This window comes from Calypte anna, chromosome 9 (assembly GCF_003957555.1).
Source record: "Calypte anna isolate BGI_N300 chromosome 9, bCalAnn1_v1.p, whole genome shotgun sequence".
Taxonomy (NCBI): Eukaryota; Metazoa; Chordata; class Aves; order Apodiformes; family Trochilidae; genus Calypte; species Calypte anna.
Window position 1 is genome coordinate 23,776,883 of NC_044255.1, and position 22,191 is coordinate 23,799,073.

The 22,191-nt window shown below is 49.3% G+C and overlaps 2 protein-coding genes across 3 annotated transcripts; one reads left to right on the forward strand and one right to left on the reverse strand.

Annotated features, from left to right (window-relative positions):
- The first annotated feature begins 2,336 nt into the window (after positions 1 to 2,336).
- On the forward strand, positions 2,337 to 17,250 carry CARD8 (caspase recruitment domain family member 8). 2 transcript variants are annotated; one of them, XM_030456202.1, is made up of 16 exons: positions 2,337 to 2,399; positions 4,995 to 5,026; positions 6,121 to 6,174; positions 6,745 to 6,795; positions 7,268 to 7,297; positions 8,081 to 8,128; positions 8,228 to 8,274; positions 8,406 to 8,455; positions 9,343 to 9,563; positions 9,663 to 9,913; positions 11,253 to 11,387; positions 11,672 to 11,810; positions 12,714 to 12,767; positions 13,353 to 13,436; positions 14,251 to 14,520; positions 16,181 to 17,250. In XM_030456202.1, the coding sequence occupies exons 1-16, from the start codon at positions 2,371 to 2,373 to the stop codon at positions 16,198 to 16,200; spliced, it is 1,515 nt and encodes a 504-aa protein (XP_030312062.1). In that variant the 5' UTR covers positions 2,337 to 2,370; the 3' UTR covers positions 16,201 to 17,250. The 2 variants fall into 2 exon arrangements, with proteins under 2 accessions (XP_030312062.1, XP_030312063.1); XM_030456203.1 differs by having other exon boundaries at positions 2,347 to 2,399; positions 8,231 to 8,274.
- A 989-nt stretch (positions 17,251 to 18,239) lies between these two features.
- On the reverse strand, positions 18,240 to 21,618 carry IL12A (interleukin 12A). Its single transcript, XM_030455805.1, has 5 exons — positions 21,418 to 21,618; positions 20,160 to 20,267; positions 20,006 to 20,047; positions 19,800 to 19,904; positions 18,240 to 18,359 (listed from the first exon to the last, which is right to left on the reverse strand). The coding sequence occupies exons 1-5, from the start codon at positions 21,616 to 21,618 to the stop codon at positions 18,240 to 18,242; spliced, it is 576 nt and encodes a 191-aa protein (XP_030311665.1).
- Between the last annotated feature and the right edge of the window lie 573 nt (positions 21,619 to 22,191).

The window sequence follows — 22,191 nt, forward strand, 5'->3', positions numbered from 1 at the left end:
AGGATTTTTTTCCCAGTTTTCAACCTAAGGGCTCACCTGGGCAGCTTGAGGCCCTTTCCTCTTGGTTCTCTGTGGGACACTGGGCTGGCAGAGCTGCCACAGGGAATGGCACCACCCAGAAGATGGGTCCAAGGTGTCCAAACCATCAACATCCCCCTCCCCAGGGGATGGGGAATTCACCTGCCTGCTGCCAAAGCCACCTGGGAATCCCTCTCTGGGGTCTGTCCCTCTCTGGGGTTTATCCCTCTCTGGGGTCTGTCCCTCTCCTTCAGAGATGTTTTTGCCTTTGGGTGACAAAATTCAAGCTTTGCTCCAGCACTTCTCCAGTTTAAACTGGTGGGGGGTGGCTGGTGCAACACTGGACCAGTATTTGCTGGGAGCTGGATCAGGAAAAAGACTAAATTTGAGGGTTTTGGACCAAGTGATAAAGCTGTTGACTCTGCAAACAGAATGCCCTGGGGCTGGGTCAGCCTGGGGATAATTTCTGTAACCTTTGTGTTGGTGCCACTCTCAGGATGTTTATTGCACAGGAATATTTTTATATTGCAGTGTCAGGTGAGCTGGGAAAAAAACCAAAACAAAACACCACAAAAAAACAGGAAAAAAGAATGGTTCAGGACCTTTAGGTCAGGGCTGGGGCTGGGACAGACAAAACCACCAGCCCAAGCCCTCTGTGTCACACCCCCTACCTCTGTTTCATATTTCTCTTTCCTTTTGTTCTATTTTTTCCTTATTCACTCTCCAGAGTGCCCTGCTGTGGGTCCTTACTTTCACTTTCAAGCTCCTGTTGTTGTTCCATGATTTTTTCCTTGTATTTCTTTTTTCCCTTTTCCTTTTCCCTTTCCCGCTTCCCTTTTCTCTTTCCCTTTTCCTTTCCCCTTTTCCTTTTCCTTTCCTTTCCTCTTTCCTTTTCTTTTCCCTTTCCTTTCCCCTTTTCCTTCCCCTTTTCCTTTCCCCTTTTCCTTTCCCCTTTCCCCTTTTCCTTTCCCCTTCTCTTCTCTTCTCTTCTCTTCTCTTCTCTCTCTTCTCTTCTCTTCTCTTCTCTTCTCTTCTCTCTCTTCTCTTCTCTCTTCTCTCTTCTCTCTTCTCTCTTCTCTCTTCTCTCTTCTCTCTTCTCTCTTCTCTCTTCTCTCTTCTCTCTTCTCTCTTCTCTCTTCTCTCTTCTCTTCTCTTCTCTTCTCTTCTCTTCTCTCTTCTCTCTTCTCTCTTCTCTCTTCTCTCTTCTCTCTTCTCTCTTCTCTCTTCTCTCTTCTCTCTTCTCTCTTTCTCTTCTCTTCTCTTCTCTTCTCTTCTCTTCTCTTCTCTTCTCTTCTCTTCTCTTCTCTTCTCTTCTCTTCTCTTCTCTTTTATCCAAGAGGACCCTTTATGTCACTTTTCCAGCCTCTCCCATTAACAGATTTATTTTTTTTCCCACTTAGTCAGCTTTCAATCCCAGTTTTACCAACACCTTTTCCAGCCTGAGCCCCATGCCTTATTCCTGCCAGCTCTGTGCATTGATTTTCCTGGGGAAATGGATTTTTCTGGAGTTGTTTGGCTGCTGGGGGCTGTGCTGGGTGAGGAGCAGCACCCAAGTGCCACCTCCAGCTGGGTCATACCAGGAGGTGGGTGCCAAAGACTCCAAAAGCACCTGGAGCAGCAGGTAGAGGCTGTGTTTACTTACAGACTTGGCTTTGTTTACAGAGCTTATCTGGTTGTTAGGTTTTTTCCTGCTGCCTGGGCAGGCAGAGAGGCAAAGGGAGAGTCTGGACCCTGCCTGTTCCCAGGAGATGCTTTGGGGTTGGCATAAGGGGAGGAGGATGATCCTGGGCTGAGGTGTGCAAAGCTCTGCAAGTGTTTCTCTTGGCTGGAAGTCTGGAAATCCCCAGGGCAGCTCTGGCCAAGCTCTGCCAGGGACCTTTCCCTGCCCTGGAGAAGCTTCCATTTCCTTTTATTTTATTTTATTTTATTTTTTTAAAGTTACTCCCATAAGACAGTAGCCAGGAAACCCTTTTTTTTTTTTTTTTTTGTTTTGTTTTGTTTTTTTGTGTGTGTGTTGTTTTGTTTAGTGTATATAACAACATCTACCTATAGGTAGTCTTTTTAGGGTGTATGTGCTACCCCTACACACACGTATCTATGGAGTAAATCCCTAGGAGGGGGTTAGCAGTGTCCCTAACACCCAGACACCCCCAGGGGACATATCGCGGGTATCGCTCTATCGCTGACCCCCCCCAGCTGAGCAAGGGAACCCGGTTGGTTCTACACGGGGCTTGGTGGGGGTGGAACCGGCAGCAGGGGCGGGAGCTCCATCGGAACCTCCCCCTCTCATGGTTTCCCCCCCCTTCTCTTTCGGGGCGGTGCTTCCCGCCGGGTCACGCCGATCCCGCCGCGATGTCGGGCCGCGGGCTGGAACCCGACAGGTGAGCGGGGCTGGGGGGCACTGGGGGTACCGCCTGACCCCCCCCCTCCACCTCCCGGGATCCTCCCCAGCATCCCCGGGGCCTGCCCGCCATCCCCCGGCCACTCCCACCCCTATAATCCCTTTCCCTGCATCCTCCCCCCAACCCCTCTCGATGCCCCCCAGCCCCTCTCGATGCCCACCTGCCCCCCCCCAGCATCCTCCCCATCACTCCCCCCATCCTTCCAGCTCTGTCCCCTTCCCCCCCCGCATTCTTCCAGCCTCGCCCCATCCCCCCTCCTCATCCCCCAGCATCCTCCTGTCTCCTCCATCCCCCCTTATTTCCACCTCCCCCCCCCTTCCAATCGCCATTACCCCTCATCCCTGGCCCCCAGCGAAGGATCCCAACCCCACACCCCCCATTCCTCCCCTCCCCAGCAACACCCGCAGCGCTTTGGGGGCGGGGGGCTGGGTTTGCACCTGCAGCAGGGACTTTCCCCCGCTCCCTAAACCCCGGCCAGGGCTCTGCTCCGCATCCTCCCCGACGCCAAACAAAAGCCGAGGCCGAGCCAGCAGCTTTCCCGCCCCGACGGCCCCCCCGCTCCGCCCCGGGGCTCCGCTCCGGCCCCGGCCCCGCTCCGTTCCCGCTCCGCCTCCCTCCGCGGCTCCGCTCCGCGCGTTCCCGCTCTGCCTTCATCCACGGCTCCGCTGCCCCCGGCGGCTCCGCTACCTCCCTCCCCCACGGCCCCGCTCCGCGCGTTCCCGCTCCGCTTCCATCCGCGGCTCCGCTCCGCGCGTTCCCGCTCCGCTTCCATCCGCGGCTCCGCTCCCCCGCCAGCTCCGCTCCGCTTCCCCGCCCCCCCCCCGGGCTCCGCTCCGGCTCCGCTCCCGCTCCGCTTCCCCCCCCCTCGGCCCCGCTCCGCTGCCACTCCGCTTCTCCCCCCCCGGCTCCGCTCCCGCTCCGCGTCCCCCCCCTCCCTGGATCCGCTCCCGCTCCGCGTCCCCCCCCTCCCTGGATCCGCTCCCGCTCCTCTTCCCCCCCCCTCGGCCCCGCTCCGCTCCTGCTCTCGCTCCGCTTCCCCCTCCCCCCCCGACTCCGCTCTGGCTCCGCTCCCGCTCCGCTTCCCCCCCCCCTCTGCCCCGCTCCGCTTCCCCCCCTCCCGGGCTCCGCTGCGGCTCCGCTTCCCCCCGCGGCTCCGCTCCGCGCAGCCCCTCCGGTGTTGTTGGTTCCCCGGGGGGGGCACCTGACAGCTCTTTAGAACCGAACCTTCTTTCTCTCTTTCCCCCTTCCCCACCCCTCCCCGCCCCGCTTTGGTTTTTGGGGGTTGGAAAGCAAGATCGCACCCCCCCCAGCTCTGTTTTTTTGGGGGGGATCGGGGCTGGCAGTGCCTTTTCTCCCCTTTTTAGTTCATCGTGGGCAGTAATTCCTTACACCGAACAGGGCTTGTTGGATTTTTTTTTTCCCTCCTTGTTTTTCTCCTCTCCAGCGTATTATTTATTTTTTTTTTATTATTTTTTTTTTTTTAAATTTAGGATGAGGGAAATGCAGCTGCAAGGGGCCAAGCCTGCTGCAGGCAAACCCTATTTAGCAAGCCAGCACTTGGTTGCACAAACGGTGCTTGGCTCAGGCACTGTCTCGGGGGTATATCCAGGCAGCTTCATCCAAATCTTTTTTTTTTTTTTTTTTTTTTTTTTTTAAGATACAGTTTGGCAGCTCAAAGCCCGTTGTGTAACTCGTGCCCAGGGTGAAACCCTCACCCAACTCCTGCCTGCCCTTGGCCAGCAAATTCTTACTGCCTGGGGGTGTCCCCCACCTTCCCAGGCTTCACCCAGCTCCCCCTATTTATTTTATTTTTTATTTTTAGCATCTCTTCACCCTGGCCATGTGCTGGGAGTTTTCTTTTCTCAGCCTCTTCCATCACCACCTTTTCATTGTTTATTTCTGTGTTTGAGCCATCCTGGCTTGGCAGCAGCTCTGGCTCCTGGGATGATGTCCCCACACTCCCAGGGCACAGAGGGCCTGGGATATTTTTCCTTGTGCCACCAAAGTGATGGAGAGCTGGATGTCACCTGCTGGTTTGTGGTGACTGGTGAGTCCCTTCCTTGGCAGCACCTTTTGTGGTGGTTTTTTTTTTTTTGTCCTTTTTTTGTGTGTGGTGGTGCTGCAGGGAGATGATTCTGGAGCTCCCCAGGATGCTTTCAAGCCCTTGATCTTTATCTCTACCTGATAAAACCAGCCCATTTCCCTTTTTCAATGGAGGCTGAAGGTTGGTTTGGATTTGCCACGGGCCACAAACTGGTGCTGGGCTCAGTTTGGAGTCATCTGAGCCCCTGTGTTTATCTGCCACTGTTTATCTGCTCCTGCATGGGTTGGATCACCACCAAACCCAGTGAGTGTCTGGCACACAAACCCCAGAGCCAAGGACCCAGGAATCCCTGGCACGTCAAGGGTGAACACCAGGGCTGTCAAAAAGCATATTTTTAACCCTCAGCTTCCCCCCTTAAGTTACCTGGGGACCTCCCAAAGGCAGGGGGTGATGGCAGCAGGGTGCAGGGTGGTGGGGGCACAGGGAAAGGCTGCTGGATCCACTCATGGAATTTTCCTTTTGTTTTCCAGCGGAGCAGAGTCCCTTTCTTCAGATGAAAAAGGTATGGTCATGGGAGGAAGGGGGATTTGTTAAGAGAAATGCCCATCCTTCAGCATGGAAATGACCATTTTATGACTGCTGGGCACCCACAGGACAAATCTGTTGGGTTGGGTGCCAGGAATAAATTCTGTACCATGAGGGTGGTGGGACCATGGCAGAGGTTGCCCAGGGAGATGGTTGAGGTCTCATCCCTGGAAATATTCAAGGTGAGGTTTGAGGATGCTCTGAGCACCCTGATCTGGGTGAGGGTGTCCCTGAGACTGCAGGAGGGTTGGACTGGATGGCCCTGAGAGGTCCCTTCCAACCCAAATTATTCTGTGATTCTATAAAGCTGGGAGAGGTTTTTTTACAAGGGCAGGGAGTGGTAGGACAAGGGGGAACAGTTTCCAAAGTGATTTCACTGATGGTACAAGCCTGAGAGGAGTGGCTGTCACACCAGGAGGATGTGCTGCCATCCAGCATGACCTGGAAAAGCTGGAAAGTTGGGCAGGGAGGAACCTAATGAGGTTCAACAAGGGCAAATGGAAAGCAGCCCAGAGGAGGAGGATCTTGGACTCCTGATAGGCAATAAATGAACTCTGAGCTCCTCTTGTGTCCTTGTGGCCACATCCAGCGGTGTCCTGGCTGCAGTCCTGTGTAATGTGCTCTTGGTGATCCTGGTTTACCCTGGACTAGGTGATCTCCAGAGGTCCCATCCAGCTCCACTGGTTCTGTGGAAAAGGGGGAGATTGAGATGACATCTTGGGAAGAAAATCTTCGGGGTGAGGGTGCTGAGCCCCTGGTTTCCCAGGGAAGCTCTGGCTGCCCCATCCCTGGCAGTGTTGAAGGTTGGATGGGGCTTGGAGCACCCTGGGCTGTGGGAGGTGTCCCTGCCCACGGCAGGGGTGGCACTGGGTGAGCTTTAAGGTCCCTTCCATCCCAGCCCAGTCTGGGATCCTGTAACACCTTAGTGCAATTTATAAACGTTTTGATTTTTTTTTTTCTAATACTAGTTTTGAAGTTTCATATCCTTTTGCTGTTTATTCCCTTTTTCTCTCCCACATCATCCAGAGCCCTCAAGAGAAGCATTAAATCTCTCTCACCTTTCTCTTGCAGAGGTGACAGCCAGCAGCACAGGGGAAGAGGGCTCAGCCGAGGAGCACCCAGCAGGTGAGCACACAGGAGGATGAGGACTGGGGTGGGCTGGGTGGCCTTGCACCCCCCCATTTCCCCACACCAGGACAAAACCAGGGTGCAGGCACTGCTGCAACTCCTCAGGTCACTTGCTGTGCTTCTCTTAACTTGGGGTTGTCAGAATAATTCAGTGAAGCCACGGGTGGCTCATCCCCTGGGTCACCTCACCGGTGGGACACACCAGCTCCCAGTGATGCTTCTCCCACCTCACTTGCATGTCCTGGGAAATGATGATTTAACTGGGATGGCTGAAGCTCCAGAAGAATCACAGGCTGTGTAAAACACTGAATTGAACATCACAACCTCAAAGGGGCTGGATGACCCTGGAGTCCTGCCTGATGCTGGGGTTTGGTGCTCCCCAGTGCCTCTGGGCTGGGTAGATTTGGGTTAATGGTTGGACTCAGTGATTTTAAAGCTGTTTTTTTCCCCAGTATTTTTTTTTCTGCTGTTATATTATTCAGCTAGATGTATTTAAACTTCTGGCTGCATCCTTCTACTGCCTTTATTTCATTTTCCCTGTGCCTAATGGGGTGTCATTTTGTTAAGGAGAGGACGGTTCCGAAAGCAGCTCCAGCAGTAGCTCAGAAGAGGATTCAGGTGAGCACCACCTCTCTCTTTATATATATTTCCACCCTTTTGGAGACACACTTTGGTTTAAGCCAGCTGCTTTTCATGGGAATAGCCTCGGGGTTGCTGTGTAAGACTCGGAAAAGCAGAAGGATGTTTTTGTGGGCAGATGATTTTCTAACCGCTGGAGGAAAGACCAGAGGAAGGAGCAGCTCCTGTTGCTGCAGCCCCACAGACACAATCCCCACAGATGCTTTTATACCACAGCATTTGTCCGAGCACTGAGGGGCTGTAAATCTGCTCCAAAATTGGCAGCAAGAGTGGCAAAACAGGATGGACAGGAAAAGAATCAAAGGAAGCCTTTGGTGCTGCTGAAAAGCCCGCGGGCTTGTGCTGACGTGGGTTCCCCCCCTCCTGACATCCCCCCCAGCAGTTTATTGGGGTTTTAGGCAAGATTGAGAGAGTCTTGAATGGAATAATTAGGAAGTTTTTTTCTCAGCAGATTCGGAGGAGTCGGATGGCAGAAGGTTGGGTGAGTGTTGGTTTGGTTTATCCCTCCTCTGAGCCTGGCAGGGAGAGAGAGAGAGGATGCTCAGGGGTGGGAGTGCTGGGAATGTCACTGAGGGCTGGCCCAGCCATCACCTCTGTGGCCATCAAGAAATAAACCTGCTGGAGAGCTTATGAAGGGTATCTGGGGGGGTTTGGTGTCCTGGGGTGACTTTGGGACAGTCCCCTGCTTGCAGAGAGCAGGGTGTTGGTGGCATTGGGTGGCACAGTGCCCAAGCCACTTCATTCTGATGGCCAACAGGTCCTTGGCACAACACCCCCTGCCAAATCCACCTCTGGGGCTGAAAGTTTGTCAGCTCTGCTTGCTTTCTGGTGTGCTGAGGGTTAGCAAGGAGGATTCAGGCACTTTTAGGTCACTTTAGGGACAAATAAGCTGCCCTGGCCTGGTTGCCTGCTCCCTGGGAAGTGCTTCCACACCAGGTGGTAAAACTTTGGATGTGGCACAAGGAGACTCTTCCTGGGGATGAAAATGTTTGTTTTGTTTTTTTTTTCCACCCCTGTAAAACATTTTCCATGATTTAGGGGCCAGTGATGAGCTTTTGGCTAGTGATTTCTCCTGATCTTTGGCTTCATCCCCACGCTGTGTGAAGCCTGTGCACTCTGGGATGTCAGTGAATGTACAAGGACCTGGGAATACTCTCTTTGGGTTTTTATGCACCTGAGCAAATTATTTTGGTGGGTTGTCCATGCTGAATAAGGGAGCAGAAACCCACGGGACTGAGTTATTTGCTGCAAGCTTCTTTTGCAGGTGAGGAAGAGGAGGAGAAGGAATCACTGCCGTGCTGCAATGAATCAGGTAATAAAAGATCTCTTGGGGATGGTTTGTTTGTTGTTTTTTTTTTCCTGAATGTTTAATTACTTTGCTTTTAATGAGCTGATCTTCCTGGTTTCTCAGTAGGAGTGACCAGCCTGCCACCTTGTGAGCACTGCAGAAATGAAAATGTATGTAAAAAAAAAACCCCACAAAACCAACCCAACCCCACAACCCCTGTATTCAGTATCAAATAATCTGCAAGTTGTGATTCTCCTCTCTCATCACCTTTTAGAAATACGTGTTTAAAATTTTATTGTAGGAGCAGAAGGAGCTAGTGACCCCCAGGAGATTTGCTGGAGGACAACATGTGTATGGTTTTGGTTTGGTTTTGTTTTTATTTTTAATATAGTGGGCATACATTTATATTGTTCTCATCAAGATATTTCTCTCTTCAGTTTAAGTGGGGAAAAAAGACTAATTTCCTGCACAAATATGCTTGGAGTTATAATGGATGCTCTGAAATCCTTAAAAATAAACAATTTGGAGCAGCTGCCTGAATGTCCTGGTCCAAGAAAGCTCTTAGGACAGCTTCCTGCCTGCCTCCTCTGGCTGTAATCATTAACACTGGGCACAGTTTTCAGTTTTCCATGTTTTTTTTTTTTTAGCCTGGCCACACATGAAAGGTCTTGCCCTGTTTGCAGGAATGCTCATCCTCCCCTTTTGTCCTCCCTCTCATGTCTGGTGGTGTTGGGGATGCTGCTGGGGGGAGCTGGGCTGAGCCCTGGGTCTGCTTTGTTGGCATGGAAGGAAATGTTATGCAAAAATGCTCCTCACAGTTATTTTGCATGGGCTGGCCAGGTCTTCCCAGCTGGTTTTTAACACCCCAGTGACAGTTAAAAATTATTAAAATGATTGTGCCTTCTGTGCTCTGCAGATAAAGTGCCCTGTGGGAAGGGAGGTGCTCTGCTACCCCTTGCCAGCCACGTTTTTTCTGGTATGAGGAAACTCATCTGTTAGTTTAGAAGAAACTTCTTGGCTGGAAGGGTTATTTAGCACTCAACCAAGGGGTTGGTTTGAATCCCCATCCCTGGAGGTGCTGGAAAGCTGTGTGGGTGTGATGCTGATGGCCATGGGTTAGCTCTGGGCTGGGTCGAGTTGGGTTAATGCTTGGACTCTGATGATTTTAAAGCTTTTTTTTTCCCAACCAGGAACCTTCTGTGAGTGTGCAAACTAACATGGTGGGTCTTGCCCTGCAGGGTGCAGCTGGAGGCTGAGGGGATGTACCAGTGCAGCCTCACAGGCTTGATTTTTGAGGTGTCTGGGGCTGTGAAAATCACCTATTCCCTCTTATCCTGGAGCAAATACGCCGGGCTGGTGAAGAAGCCATGGATTGTGGGGGGCCCCCTCTTTGACCTGCATTGTGATTCCATCTCCTCCCTCACCTCCATCCACTTCCCCCACTCCCTCTGCCTGGGAGGTGAGTCCTGGCCAGCAGCCTGGTGGCCCTTGGGGGAGCTCTGGGTTGTGTTTCCCCCTCCCCCTCCAAGCTGTGATGAGGTCCCCGTTGTCCCCACAGGTCAGGGAGGTGGCATGGCCTTCAAGGTGTTTCACCTCAAAGGGGAGAAGGTGGCCATGGAACCCTCTGTGGAGTACTCAGCCTCCCATGTCAAGTGGCTGGTGAGCTCCTTGTCACCCGTGGGACCTCTGATCCAGGGCTTGGAGCCCCTCTGCCACCACGGTGCTGTCATCCTCTACAAAGCTGTTGATGAGCATCCCTCCTTGTCCTTTCGGGTCTACGTGGCCACAAACAATGACTCCTTAATCAAGGTAGTGGGGGGGATGTCCTGGAGAAATCTCAGCTGGGTGGGTGGGTGGGGATGGGGAGAGGGAAGGGATGGTCATCCCAGCAGGGTGGGGATGGGGAGAGGGAAGAGATGGTCATCCCAGCAGGGTGGGTGGGGATGGGGATGAGGATGAAGAAATCTTCATCCCAGCAGGGTGAGTGGGGATGGGGAGAGGGAAGGGATGTTCATCCCAGCAGGGTGGGTGGGGATGGGGATGAAGAGATCTTCATCCCAGCAGGGGGGATGGGGATGGGGATGAAGAGATCTTCATCCCAGCAAGGTGGGTGGGTGGGGATGAGAATGAAGAGATCTTCATCTCCCACCCTGGGGTTTGCAGGCAAAGCTCTGGGGAAATGTTTATATCAAAATGATAACTGGATGGGAAGGGGATTCTCCCCCTCTGCTCCACTCTGGTGGGACCTTCCCCCTCCTGCAGTCCTGAGGTCCTCAACACAAAAAGGCTGGGGAGGAGTTGTATGGGTCCAGAAGAGGCCATGGAGATGCTGGGAGGGCTGGGGAAGCTCTGGAGCCAGGCTGGGAATTGGGGGTGTTCAGCCTGGAGAGGAGAAGGATGAAATGGGGAGACCTTGGAGCAGCTTCCAGTGCCTGAAGGGGCTCCAGGAAAGCTGGGGAGGGACTCTGGATAAAAGCATGGAGTGAGGGGGAATGGCTTTGAACTGGGAGAGAGGAGATTGAGATGAGATCTGATGGAGAAATCCTTTGGGGTGAGGGTGCTGAGCCCCTGCCCCAGGTTTCCCAGAGAAGCTGTGACTGCCCTATCCCTGGAAACATTCCAGGTCAGGCTGGATGGGGCTTGGAGCATCCTGGAATGTGGGAGGTTACCCCCCATGGCAGGGGGTTAGGACTAGGTGGTTTTCCAGGTCCCTTCCAGCCCAAACTCCTCTGAGATCTATGAGTCTGTGTTTCTATATAATGGGACTTCCCTACAGAGAAGGGCTGCCACATTAGGATGTAGTTTTTAAGGAGCTCACTCACAAGCTACTATAGGAAAGATATAAAACCTCAAAAACCCTCCAAAATCCACAGTCCTCAGGACACGTTCCTGGAAGAGCTTCTTGTCCTCTCCCCCATTCCCCACTCCAATACGTAGGGAAACACAGCAACAAAACCCTGGCCTTTTCTTGGGGTTGCAGTCCTTTTAGTGCACAGCTTTCCAAAAAGTTTGTCCCAGGAACAGGTCGTGGTCATTGCAGAGAGCTGGGGTCAGAAAACAACCCCAGGAGCCACTCTCAGCAGAGATTTGAACTGTTAACTCCTTTCCTGAGCTGAATAACCTTTTGATCATCTTTTTTAAATTTTAGGATATCATAAGAGATGTAAAACACTCAAATAAGAAATTAATTAAAATTGACAAGCCCCCTGCATGCCAGAAATTACTGCAGGAAGGAAAGAGATATAGATTAGTTTGTGAGCCAGAAGCTGAAGTGACTCCTGAGGTAAGTCCCTTTCACAACCTCCATCTCATGTTTGGGTCAGAAACACAGCAGAAAAAGAAGTTTTTCCTGTGAATTCCTGCATTTTAAGGACATTTTTTCACCTCCATTTGCCATCCCTGCAGAAAGCAGCTGCCTCCTGCAGCCCTCAACTTCTGGGATGAAATCCTGACCCGAAAGTTGAGAGGCAGAACCTTGGGGTGATGGAGCTGGGCTCAGATCTGTGCCCAGGAATTTCTGGTGTGGGGAAACGTTTGGGGTTTTTTAAACCTCTTTGTGTTGTGTAGGAAATGGAATTTGTGGATGGATCCCTCCTGAAACTCAAGAATTACATCGAAGTCTACTTGGAGAAACCTGAGGACTTCACCATGTCCTTGGTTGAGCTGGACTCTGAGGAGACTGTGTGGAAAGCAAAGCTGAGAGAGAGTGAGTTGTGTCCTGGCCTCCTGCTGGGAAGAAGGTGCAGGAGCTGGGGAATAAAGCAGTCAGGAAGAAATAATTCCAGAAGTGGGGAGGTGTGGGGAGGGAGGAGCTGGAAAAAGGAAAAGAAAAGATCTGGGAGGTCACAGAGGGAGTGTGGTGGATTGGGGGGTGGGAAAGGATGCTCTGCTTCTGTAGGTAATTATTCCAGGAATTAGAAATCTATAGAATAGGTATGTAATTATAATGCATATTATAATAATTATTATCATATTATAATTGTATCATAACTATTATAACCATTATATTATAACTATTCTATTATAACTATTCTGTAACTATTATAACTATTTTAACTATTCTGTTTTATTATAACTATTTTATTATAACTATTCTATTATAACTATTATAACTTCTATAACTATTATAATTATTCTATTATAACTATTATAACTATTCTATTATAACTATTATAACCATTCTATTCTGTTTTATTCTGTTTTATTCTACCTATTTTATTCTATCTATTATAACTTCTATTATAACTATTCTATTATAACTGTTATAACTATTCTATTTTATTCTACCTATTTTATTCTACCTATTTTATTCTACATATTCTATTCTACCTATTCTATTCTATTCTAACTCTTCTAACTATTACATTATTATATTATTGCATATTATATTATTATATACCATATAGTAATAAGATTATATATATATATATAAATTACCTGTATCTTCTAGGAATAATTATCTATATAACATTATAGATGGTGTGCTGCAGCACATTTGCTAAAAGGTGGAAAACCCCTCTGATGCTGTAAACTCAGAGCTCAGCAGCTGCTCTGTGCCTGGGAGGGCCTGGCCAGGGCAATTCCTACCCTGACTTTTCCTCTTTCCCAGGGGACTGGATCCGTTATGACCAGAACAAAAACGAGCAGAAAAGGAGCACGGGCAGTAAGTCAGCTTGGGGATCAGGATTGGGGGGGTTTGGGGATCCCTCTCCTGCTACTGGAGTTCAGGGGTGGGTAAGCAGGGTCAGCATCTCAGCATCTCTCTCAGCATCCCTCTCAGCATCCCTCTCAGCATCCCTCTCAGCATCCCTCCCAGCATCCCTCCCAGCATCCCTCCCAGCATCCCTCCCAGCATCCCTCCCAGCATCCCTCTCCGCATCCCTCTCCGCATCCCTCTCCGCATCCCTCTCCGCATCCCTCTCAGCATCCCTCTCAGCATCCCTCTCAGCATCCCTCCCAGCATCCCTCCCAGCATCTCTCCCAGCATCCCTCCCAGCATCCCTCCCAGCATCCCTCCCAGCATCCCTCCCAGCATCCCTCTCCGCATCCCTCTCCGCATCCCTCTCCGCATCCCTCTCCGCATCCCTCTCCGCATCCCTCTCCGCATCCCTCTCAGCATCCCTCTCAGCATCCCTCCCAGCATCTCTCCCAGCATCTCTCCCAGCATCTCTCCCAGCATCTCTCCCAGCATCTCTCCCAGCATCTCTCCCAGCATCTCTCTCAGCACCTTCTCTCCCTCCCTTCCTAGGTGTCAAAAAAAGGAAACCAAGCTCTGGCATTTTGGAAGAAGGTGTTCTCTGCAGCAAGAAACAAAAGACCAACAGTTCTGCAGGTAGAACATTTCTGTGGTGTTTAAAAGAGCATTTTTGGGGTGGGTTTGTTTTTTTTTTTGGTTTTTTTTATCCCATGGGTTGAACCTTGAGGTCATTTTTAAAAAACAATTCCATGCCTCTGAACATCCCCTCTTGCTAAGTGCAGGATTGGTGCTGAACTTTTGTGCACTTAAATCCACTGCTTGTCATTCCTTGGGTAAATAAATAGGGAAAAACAGGTTATAAAGTGTTATAAAAAATGATGATGTCTCCTAAACCTGGGCAGTAGTGGCTGGTTTGAAAGAGATTTCTTTCTTTTCTTTCTTTTGGGTTGTGTCCTGATGCTGAAAAGCTGAGATTTTCTGAAAAAAAAAGTATAAAAATTATTATAAAGTATTATAAAAATATTATAAAGTATTACAAAAATATTATAAAGTATTATAAGAATATTATAAGCCATTATAAGAATATTATAAGCCATTATAAAGTATTATAAAGTATTATAAAATATTATAAAGTGTTATAAGAATATTATAAAGTAGTATAAAATATTATAAAGTATTATAAAATAATATTATAAATTTATATTATATAGTATTATAAATGTATAATATTATAAAGTATTATTAAAAAAATCACCAGCTCCTGTTTAGGGGCTGCTCAGAACTGCTTGGTGCCCACCCAAAAACTCCTCATTGACTGGGGAAAAAACATTAATTGACTAAATAATGAAAAAGAAATAAATGAAGGATCAAAATAAGCAGCCAAAGCAGCCCCGTGGGTGTTTATTTCTGAGTGGCTGTGAAAGCTGAGTTGGGTTCTGTGCCTTTTCAGGTGGGTTGGGACCCAAGAACTTGACTGACCAGCAGCTGATGGTGATTGCAAAGCTCTTTGGAAGGCAGTGGAGGGAGATTGCCATTGAGTGTCTGCAGGTGGAGATGAAGGAGATCGAGCAGATCCAGGCAGAAGAGGAAGATGTCAACATCCAGAAATTCCTGGTGCTCAGCAAGTGGAGGGAGAGGGAGCAAAGCAACGGGACAGCAGCAGCTCTGCACAGCAGCCTCCAGCAAGCAGCTTCCTATGAGATCCTGCAGACCCTGCGAGGTATTGCATCAGCATTTTGTTCAGGAAATCACCCAGAGGTATCTGTGTTTCAGGTGCCTTTTGAAGGGTCATGGGATTCATTAATAAATCATAAATTAATTGGAGGATGGAGATCCATGTGGGGGACAAGAAAGAAACCCAGATCCTTTGGGAGAGAGGAAAGGCAGAGGGGCTGGAAGGGCACATACAGGAGATGGGGAAGAGTGGGCAAAGCCTGGGATGTTCACTCATCCACATCTCCTGTCTGTGCCCTAAAAAAAAAAAGCAAACCACTAAAAAAACCCCACTAAACCACTTCTGGATGGGTTTGGTGCCCTGGTGGGGTGTCCCATGGAGAGGGAATTCCATCTCCACGTCCTGCAGGCTGCCTCTTCCATGTTATTTCATGATTCATAGAATGGGCTGGGTTGGAAGGGACCTCAGAGATCATCAAGTCCAACCCTTGATCCACTCCCCCCGTGGTTCCCAGCCCATGGCACTCAGTGCCACATCCAGGCTCTTTGGAAAGATCTCCAGACACGGAGAATCCACTACTTCCCTGGGCAGCCCATTCCAATGCCTGATCACCCTCTCCAGAAAGAAATTCTTTCTCATCTCCAACCTAAACCTCCCCTGGCACAACTTGAGACCCTTTGTGCCCTCTTGTCTTGCTGAGAGTTGCCTGGGAAAAGAGCCCAACCCCCCCCCGGCTCCAACCTCCTTTCAGGGAGTTGGAGAGAGTGATGAGGTCTCCCCTGAGCCTCCTCTTCTCCAGCCTCAACACCCCCAGCTCCCTCAGCCCTTCCTCACAGCAATTCTGCTGGATCCCTTCACAGCCTCCTTGCTCTTCTCTGGACCTGCTCCAGCACCTCAAGCTCCTTCCTGAGGGCCTGAGGGGCCCAGAACTGGACCCAGAATTTCCATCCTGGGGGGTGTGTTCCAACCTTGGTGTTCAAATTCTCTCCCTTCTGATGTTGGTTGTATCTCTCTGTCCTAGGGCATTTTTTTTTTTTTGTGCTTCCCTTCAGAAACAGAGCTAAAATAAATAATATTTTGGCAGTGACTGTGCTGAGAGAGCTGTCAGCATGAAGCCATCAGTGGGCCATCCCTAGAGGAATTCCTGGTTTTCTCAGGAGGTCCAAAGGAGATCCCACAGAACCCCAGGCTGGGTGGATCTCCTCTGGTCCAACTTTTTTTTTTTGGCAAAAACCCAGCCTAGCCAAGATGAACCCCTCTCTCCCAACTTCTCCAGCTGAATCCAGATGTTTGGGGCTTCTCTGTGCTTCAGGAAGGATTCATTTCCACCTTCCCCCCAGGGATACCTTTCTGGGATGCTTTCCCTACCCACGGGGCACCCCCTGATTTCTGGAGGACTCCAGTTCACCTTGAGCAAAGCAGAGTTGTCCAGTGGGCTGAGAACTCAGCCAGCCAAGGGAAAACATCCCTAAAATATTTATTTTTTTTTCTGTAACAAGCAACACTTGGCTCTTTCTTTTATTCTCCCTAAAAGCAACCTGGTTACCCAAGGCTCGAGAGCTGCTGTGGAATCCTCTGCCCCTCCCAAATCAGCCTTTATTAGGCTTTAATACTTTTTATTAGTAGACAATTAGACATTATTATTAGACAATTTTTCAATAACCTGCAGAGCTCCCATCACCTCTCTGTGTGTTCCTCTCCCCAGATTTCTCAGCTCGATGCTGACGGAGCCGTGGGTGCAAGGAGGGAACCTCCCCAGGGACCTCTCCAGGATTTGGGAAGGAGGATGCAAGGCATCATCTCTCAGCAGGAAGTTTGGGCAAGGATCTTGGCAAGAAATGTGAATGAAATCTGGTGCAGAGGAGACTTTTCATCTTCACCTGGTGTGGATCTTCTGGGGATCACAGCTGGGAATGCTGAGCTTCCCTATGGGAAAACCCAACACTGCCCCAATGGCTTTGTCTTGTTTGAGCCAGTCCTAAAAGACTTAAACTCTGGGAAAAACCACTTGAGCTTCTTCAGGTATCAAAATTGGTGTCTGGGAATGGTTTTAGTTGCATCAGGGAAAGAAAAGGAGAAAAGTTACTCAGCAACTTTTGTCCCTCCCCTCCCCCAGAATCCCAAACTGTGGAAATCATGAGGTACGTGGGATTTCTTCATGGATGCCCCAAATCAGGGAAGAATAATCCTGCACTTGCAGATGAATCTCTTTGTGTAATCACTGTATATATCCATAATTACTGTATATATCCATAATTACTGTATATACTCCTGCACACTCAGGCCTTGTGAAGCTGTTACCCAAACCAGCTGCTTTCACAGGATCACCTCTACTAACTCCAGGCAGCTTTGACTTTTCCCTAGGAACTTTTCCTTCCCTCTTTTCTGTACAGTCTGTCTCAGTTTTTTATGAGATTTATTTTTTTTTTTTACATTTTTTGTTGATGGTTTTTAGGTTTCTTTTGTACTATAAACTTTTGATACTTTTTTCACGTGGTGGATTTTAACTGGAATTAGAATTAGGTGCTGAAGGGAAAAGGAAAGAAGGCAAAAAAAAAAATAAAAAAAAATCTCTGTGGTGTTGTTACCCTGTCAGGGACACGTGTGCTGCAGGGATGGAAAAGATCTGGAAATAATGTGATTTGCAGAAGAGATGTCTGAGATTGCCTTGCTTAAAGAGAAGGGATTCCTTTGAGCATCTTCCTCTGCGTATGCTTATGAAAGCAAAAACCATACTTTTTAAAAAAAATAAGGATTAAAAAGGAAACATTGAAGCTACTTATGGCTTTGGATGGGTTTTTTTAATTTAATTTTAGCTGTTGGCTGAGCTGTTGTGCTGTAATTTGTCTTTCCAGCCCTTGGTGCTCCATTGCTGTCGTGTTGGTGCTGAGGACTCTGTGGGGGGGAAGGTTGGGAAAAGGGTGTGGGAAGCTGGTGTCAGGATCCCCATCCTCAAGGAAAACTCCTTGGCTCTTCCCTCTGGGCCAAGTGGGGAGAAATTGCCCTAAATGGGAACCTTTATACCCAATAAAACCCAAGGAGCCTCATCCAAGCCACCTTCCTGCTCTTCAACCTGCACAGAAATCCACAGAATTTCACCACTGCTATCAGTGGGGCCAGGGTTTCACTCCCCAAAGTGTGTGAATCCAGCTGGAAAATCACTGGGAATGAGGATGGAAGTCAGAGGTTTGCTCTGAGGGCTCAATCTGGAGAGAAAACCCACAAGGAACTTGTCTGATGGAAGCAGGGAGGTGGAAATGAGTTTGGTGCTGAATGTTCTGGGGCCCCCTCATGTTGTCAGTATTTTGTATTTTAAAAGAAGTCGAGTTACAGTTCTAGGAAGAGAGGAAAAAAAAAATCACAGCATTTGAAATGTAAAGTCTGAATTTATTAGGCAATAAATAGAATAAATATGGAATATCCTTATCCCCAAGTGGATGATAATGGATACGTTTTAATTTCTGAAAAATTACAGCTGAATAAATAATAAGAATAATATCATAATAATTAATATTAGCAATAAAATTCAGGTTACTAATTAATTGATAAATATGACCCCAGAGGTTATTTTCCAGCCTCAATAACTCGGGGATGCTCAACAGGCACCAACCAGAGCTCTGTGAGACACAACTGATAAAAACCCTCAAACATTATGCACTGAAACCACCCCGGAGGGATTTCACCTTATTTTATTGGGTGTTTGGTTGGGTTTTTTTCTTTTTTTTTTTTCTTCCAAACATCTTTAGGGGATTTTCTTTGAGCTCTCAGCTGAGGTAACTCATCACCCTGCTGATGGTGAGGACGCGGATGCGGAAGGCGTGGAGGATACTGCAGAGCTTCAGCTGCTCCCTGAAGGAGAGGGTGAGCCCTGTGCCCACCCATCCCTGCCCCTCATTCCTCCTGCTGCCTTCCAGGGCCTGGGGAGAGAGGGAAAGGTCTTAAAAATTCTCACCAGAAAGGGTCAGCAACAAAAAAGCAACCAAAAAAGCCTCTTTTTTTTTCTAGAGCAGTGGCTGAGGCTTAGAAAGAAGAGTTTGGCCAAAATCAAAAAAGCACAATTAAGATGTTTGATTATATAGGATAAAATCTGGAGTGTTTAATGATGAGATTCATAGGTCTATGATAAAGTTTGAATAATATTTAATCACAGAATTTTCAGATTTAAGACGTGCTCCTATCCTTCCCTTGAGGCCAAAATATCCATTTGGTCACAAAGCCCTGTGCCCACCCATCCCTGCCCCTCATTCCTCCTGCTGCCTTCCAGGGCCTGGGGAGAGAGGGAAAGGCATTAAAAATCCTCACCAGAAAGGGTCAGTAACAAAACAAACAAAAAAAAGCCTCTTTTTTTTTCTAGAGCAATGGCTGAGGCTTAGAAAGAGGAGTTTGGCCAAAGAGAGAAAAGCACAATTAAGGTGTTTAATTATATAGGATAAAATCTGGAGTGTTTAATGATGAGATTCACAGGACTATGATAAGATTCGGATTATATTTAATCACAGAATTTTCAGATTTAAGATGTGCTCCTATCCTTCCCTTGAGGCCAAAATGTCCATTTGGTCACAAAGGTTTTTTCTGCCCAGGAATCAAGATCACCAAATGGGTTGGGAAAGATCTGAAAGATCTCATTACAACTCCTCTGCCTTCAAATAAAAATATACATATTTTTTTTAATATGCTTTATTTATTCTTTATTTGTTTTTAAGATGCTTTTTGAATCCTAAACCTATGGCCAGAGGGACCCCTTAGATTGGTCTCATCTGCCTTGGGCCTCATCCTCCAGGCTCTCAGGAGCTGCTGTGTCAATGCTACGGCAATTAGTGGTGTTTAGCAAAAGCTAATTAAGAAAAAAAAACCCCAAACAAGCTTTCAACATCTATTCCCTCCACACAGCAATGGTATTTTTCAAAGCTTAGTACACCCTGTGTGGTATTGAAGCAAAGCAGGTGTGTTGTATCTCAGTGTTTGGAAGAGAAATAAGAGCTATTTTTAGAGAGCCCCTTTTATTGTCCTTTTTAATCTGTTTTTTTTTTTAATCTGTTTTTTTTTAATCTGGTTTTTAAAAATCTGTTCTTTTTGAATTTGTTTTTTTAAAACTGTTTTTTTACTCTTTTTTTTTACTCTGTTATTTTTTCCTCTGTTTTTTGCACCCCATCTCCTTGCCAGAGTGGAGCAGCACGAAAGGAAGAGGAGAAATGCCTGAGGAGCCAGAAATGATCAGAATGAAGAAAAATCCCTATTTGGCTGGCTGGAGAATGGAGCAAAGAGGATTAAAACCTCAGTTTTAAGACAGAAATAGTAGGAAGGAAGGAGCCAGGCAGACTTACTGTCATCAGTTCATCAATAGCTGCCAGCATCTTCTGATCACCTGAGTTCTCCAGCTTTGCCCTGTAGGCACTCAGGTCCTGGGAGATGCCCTGCAGGCATTTACTCTGCAAAAGGCAAAATTCTCAGCAACTCTGGGGATCTCTGGTGAATTTAAGCACCCAACAGGCAAAAGAAAAGGGCTCTTTGGGGGGAAGTTGCAATTTACCAGATCCAAAGTAGATTTTTCCAGCACTGGGCAGTTTCCAGCCTGCAAGGTAAAGTAGAAATGAGACAGGGTCAATCTGTGGAAGTGTGAGAAGATGATGTTGAAACTTGTTATTTTTTATTTATTTGGGTTTTGTGTTGTTTTTTTTTTTTACCCCTGGGTCCTCTGATGTGCAAGCTTTTATTGTGTTGAGCTGGTTCCTAGTGATGTCTTCCATATCCACCTCTTCAAGGATGCATTCAAAGCCCAGCGTGCCCAGCTCCTGTGTTAAAAAGGGGATAAAAAAGGGCTCATCCCCTCACCTTCAAGGTACTCTGTGTGTAAATAGGTAAATACACACGATTTTAAGTGCTGTGTCACATCCCTGTGTGCTTAGCTGAATCCTAGGTGGGGTTAAATACAAAAGGGAGCCAAAAGGGGTCTGAAATGCAGGTAGCACTTGTGTTTAGTGAAACGAGCTCAGGCACTGCATGGATTTCTCTTAAATGCTGCTCTGAACTGCACTGCCCCCCTGACTTCCATTTATTCTCTCAGGCATGGAACCTACTGAGAGCTTTACAGGGCTGTGGGTTTATTTTCATGAATGCAAAGACCTGGCAAAGAGTTTTAAAAGGAGCATCTGCCCTGCTGGGGACCCTCCCCAGCTCAGCATCACCCTCCTAGGTGTATTCTCTAACCCATCCCTGCCCTCCTTGGGGACTGTCACCAACACATCCGTGCCCTCCTGGTACCCTGACAGCCTCATCACCATGCTGGATGCCACCACAACCCTTCTGGAGCTCCTCACCAGCCCCTCCCTGCCCTCCTGGGGACAGTCCCCAACCCATTGCTGCCCTCCTGGTACCCTCACCATTCTGGCTCCCATCACAACCCTCCTGGGGACCCTTACCAGCCCATCACTGGTACCCTCCCCAACCCATCCCTGCCCTCCTGGCACTGTCACCCACATCTTCCTGCCCTCTCCATCCCGTTCCCACTCTCCCAGGTACCACTCCTGTCTTCCCAGCCTCCATCCCTGCCCCATCCCTGCCCTTCCCACCCCATTCCCACTCTCCCAGCTACCACCTCTGTCTTCCCAGTCCCCATCCCTGCCCTTCCCACCCCATTCCCACTCTCCCAGCTACCACCTCTGTCTTCCCAGTCCCCATCCCTGCCCTCCCCACCCCATTCCCACTCTCCTAGGTACCACTCCTGTCTTCCTAGACTCCATCCCTGCCCCATCCCTGTCCTCCCCACCCCATTCCCACTCTCTCAGGTACCACCACTCTCTTCCCAGCCTCCATCCCTGCCCTCCCCACCTCATTCCCACTCTCCCAGCCTCCATCCCTGCCCTCCCCAACCCATCCCATCCCCAACTCTCCCGACTCCCCCCCCCCGTCCCCATCCCTCCCTTCCCACATCCCCTGCCAGACCTGCAGTCTCTGGGCTGAAGTGTTCACAGCCTCCAGCAGCTCCAGGGACCGGTTCAGCCCTCGGAACCGGTCCAGCTCCCGGAGGGGAAGATGCTGGGAGGGGGATGGCAGAGCCCGAGCAGGAGGAGGTGGCAGCAGCAGGAGCAGAGCCAGGAGCGAGCAGAGGACCGGGAGCATCTCCCAGGAACCGTGCGGATCCATAGCGGGACCGGGAAGAGTTGCCGGGGCCGGCGGGAGCGTCCTGGCTTTTATGGGGAGTGTGGGAATTTCCCCCCCGCCCCGAAGCAGCGTCTGGGTCGGGTAGGACAGGCGGGACCCACGCCGAGAGCCCGGGAATCCCGGCCCGGGGGTGCGGGGGGGGGGGAACCGGAGGTGATGGGATCGGTGCCTGAGGTCAGCGGGGCTGGGATGCCTCCATCCAGCTCTGATCCTGCGGGAAAAGGGGGGGTTTCCTGAGAGGGACAAGGACGTGGAGGGGTTGGAGTGGGTCCAGAGGTGGTCCCGGAGATACTGGGAGGGCTGGGGAAGCTCTGGAGCCAGGCTGAGAGTTGGGGGTGTTCAGCCTGGAGAGGAGAAGGATGGAATGGGGAGACCTTGGAGCAGCTTCCAGTGCCTGAAGGGGCTCCAGGAAAGCTGGGGAGGGACTCTGGAAAAAAGCATGGAGTGATGGGACAAGGAATGATGGTTTTAAACTGGAAGGGGGAGACTGGGATGAGAATTTAGGCAGAAATTGTTTGGGGTGAGGGTGCTGAGCCCCTGCCCCAGGTTTCCCAG

What these genes read in the sequence shown, in the direction of transcription:
- IL12A (XM_030455805.1), bottom strand. Translation starts at nt 21,618, where the DNA reads ATGGATCCGCACGGTTCCTGGGAGATGCTCCCGGTCCTCTGCTCGCTC. An exon ending in GCACATCAGAGGACCCAGGG is followed by an intron (nt 20,048 to 20,159) that starts GTAAAAAAAAAA and finishes TTTACCTTGCAG; the next exon opens with GCTGGAAACTGCCCAGTGCT. An exon ending in CTATTGATGAACTGATGACA is followed by an intron (nt 18,360 to 19,799) that starts GTAAGTCTGCCT and finishes AATGAGGGGCAG; the next exon opens with GGATGGGTGGGCACAGGGCT.
- CARD8 (XM_030456202.1), top strand. Translation starts at nt 2,371, where the DNA reads ATGTCGGGCCGCGGGCTGGAACCCGACAG. An exon ending in CGCGGGCTGGAACCCGACAG is followed by an intron (nt 2,400 to 4,994) that starts GTGAGCGGGGCT and finishes TTTGTTTTCCAG; the next exon opens with CGGAGCAGAGTCCCTTTCTT. An exon ending in AGCACTGCAGAAATGAAAAT is followed by an intron (nt 8,275 to 8,405) that starts GTATGTAAAAAA and finishes ATTTTATTGTAG; the next exon opens with GAGCAGAAGGAGCTAGTGAC.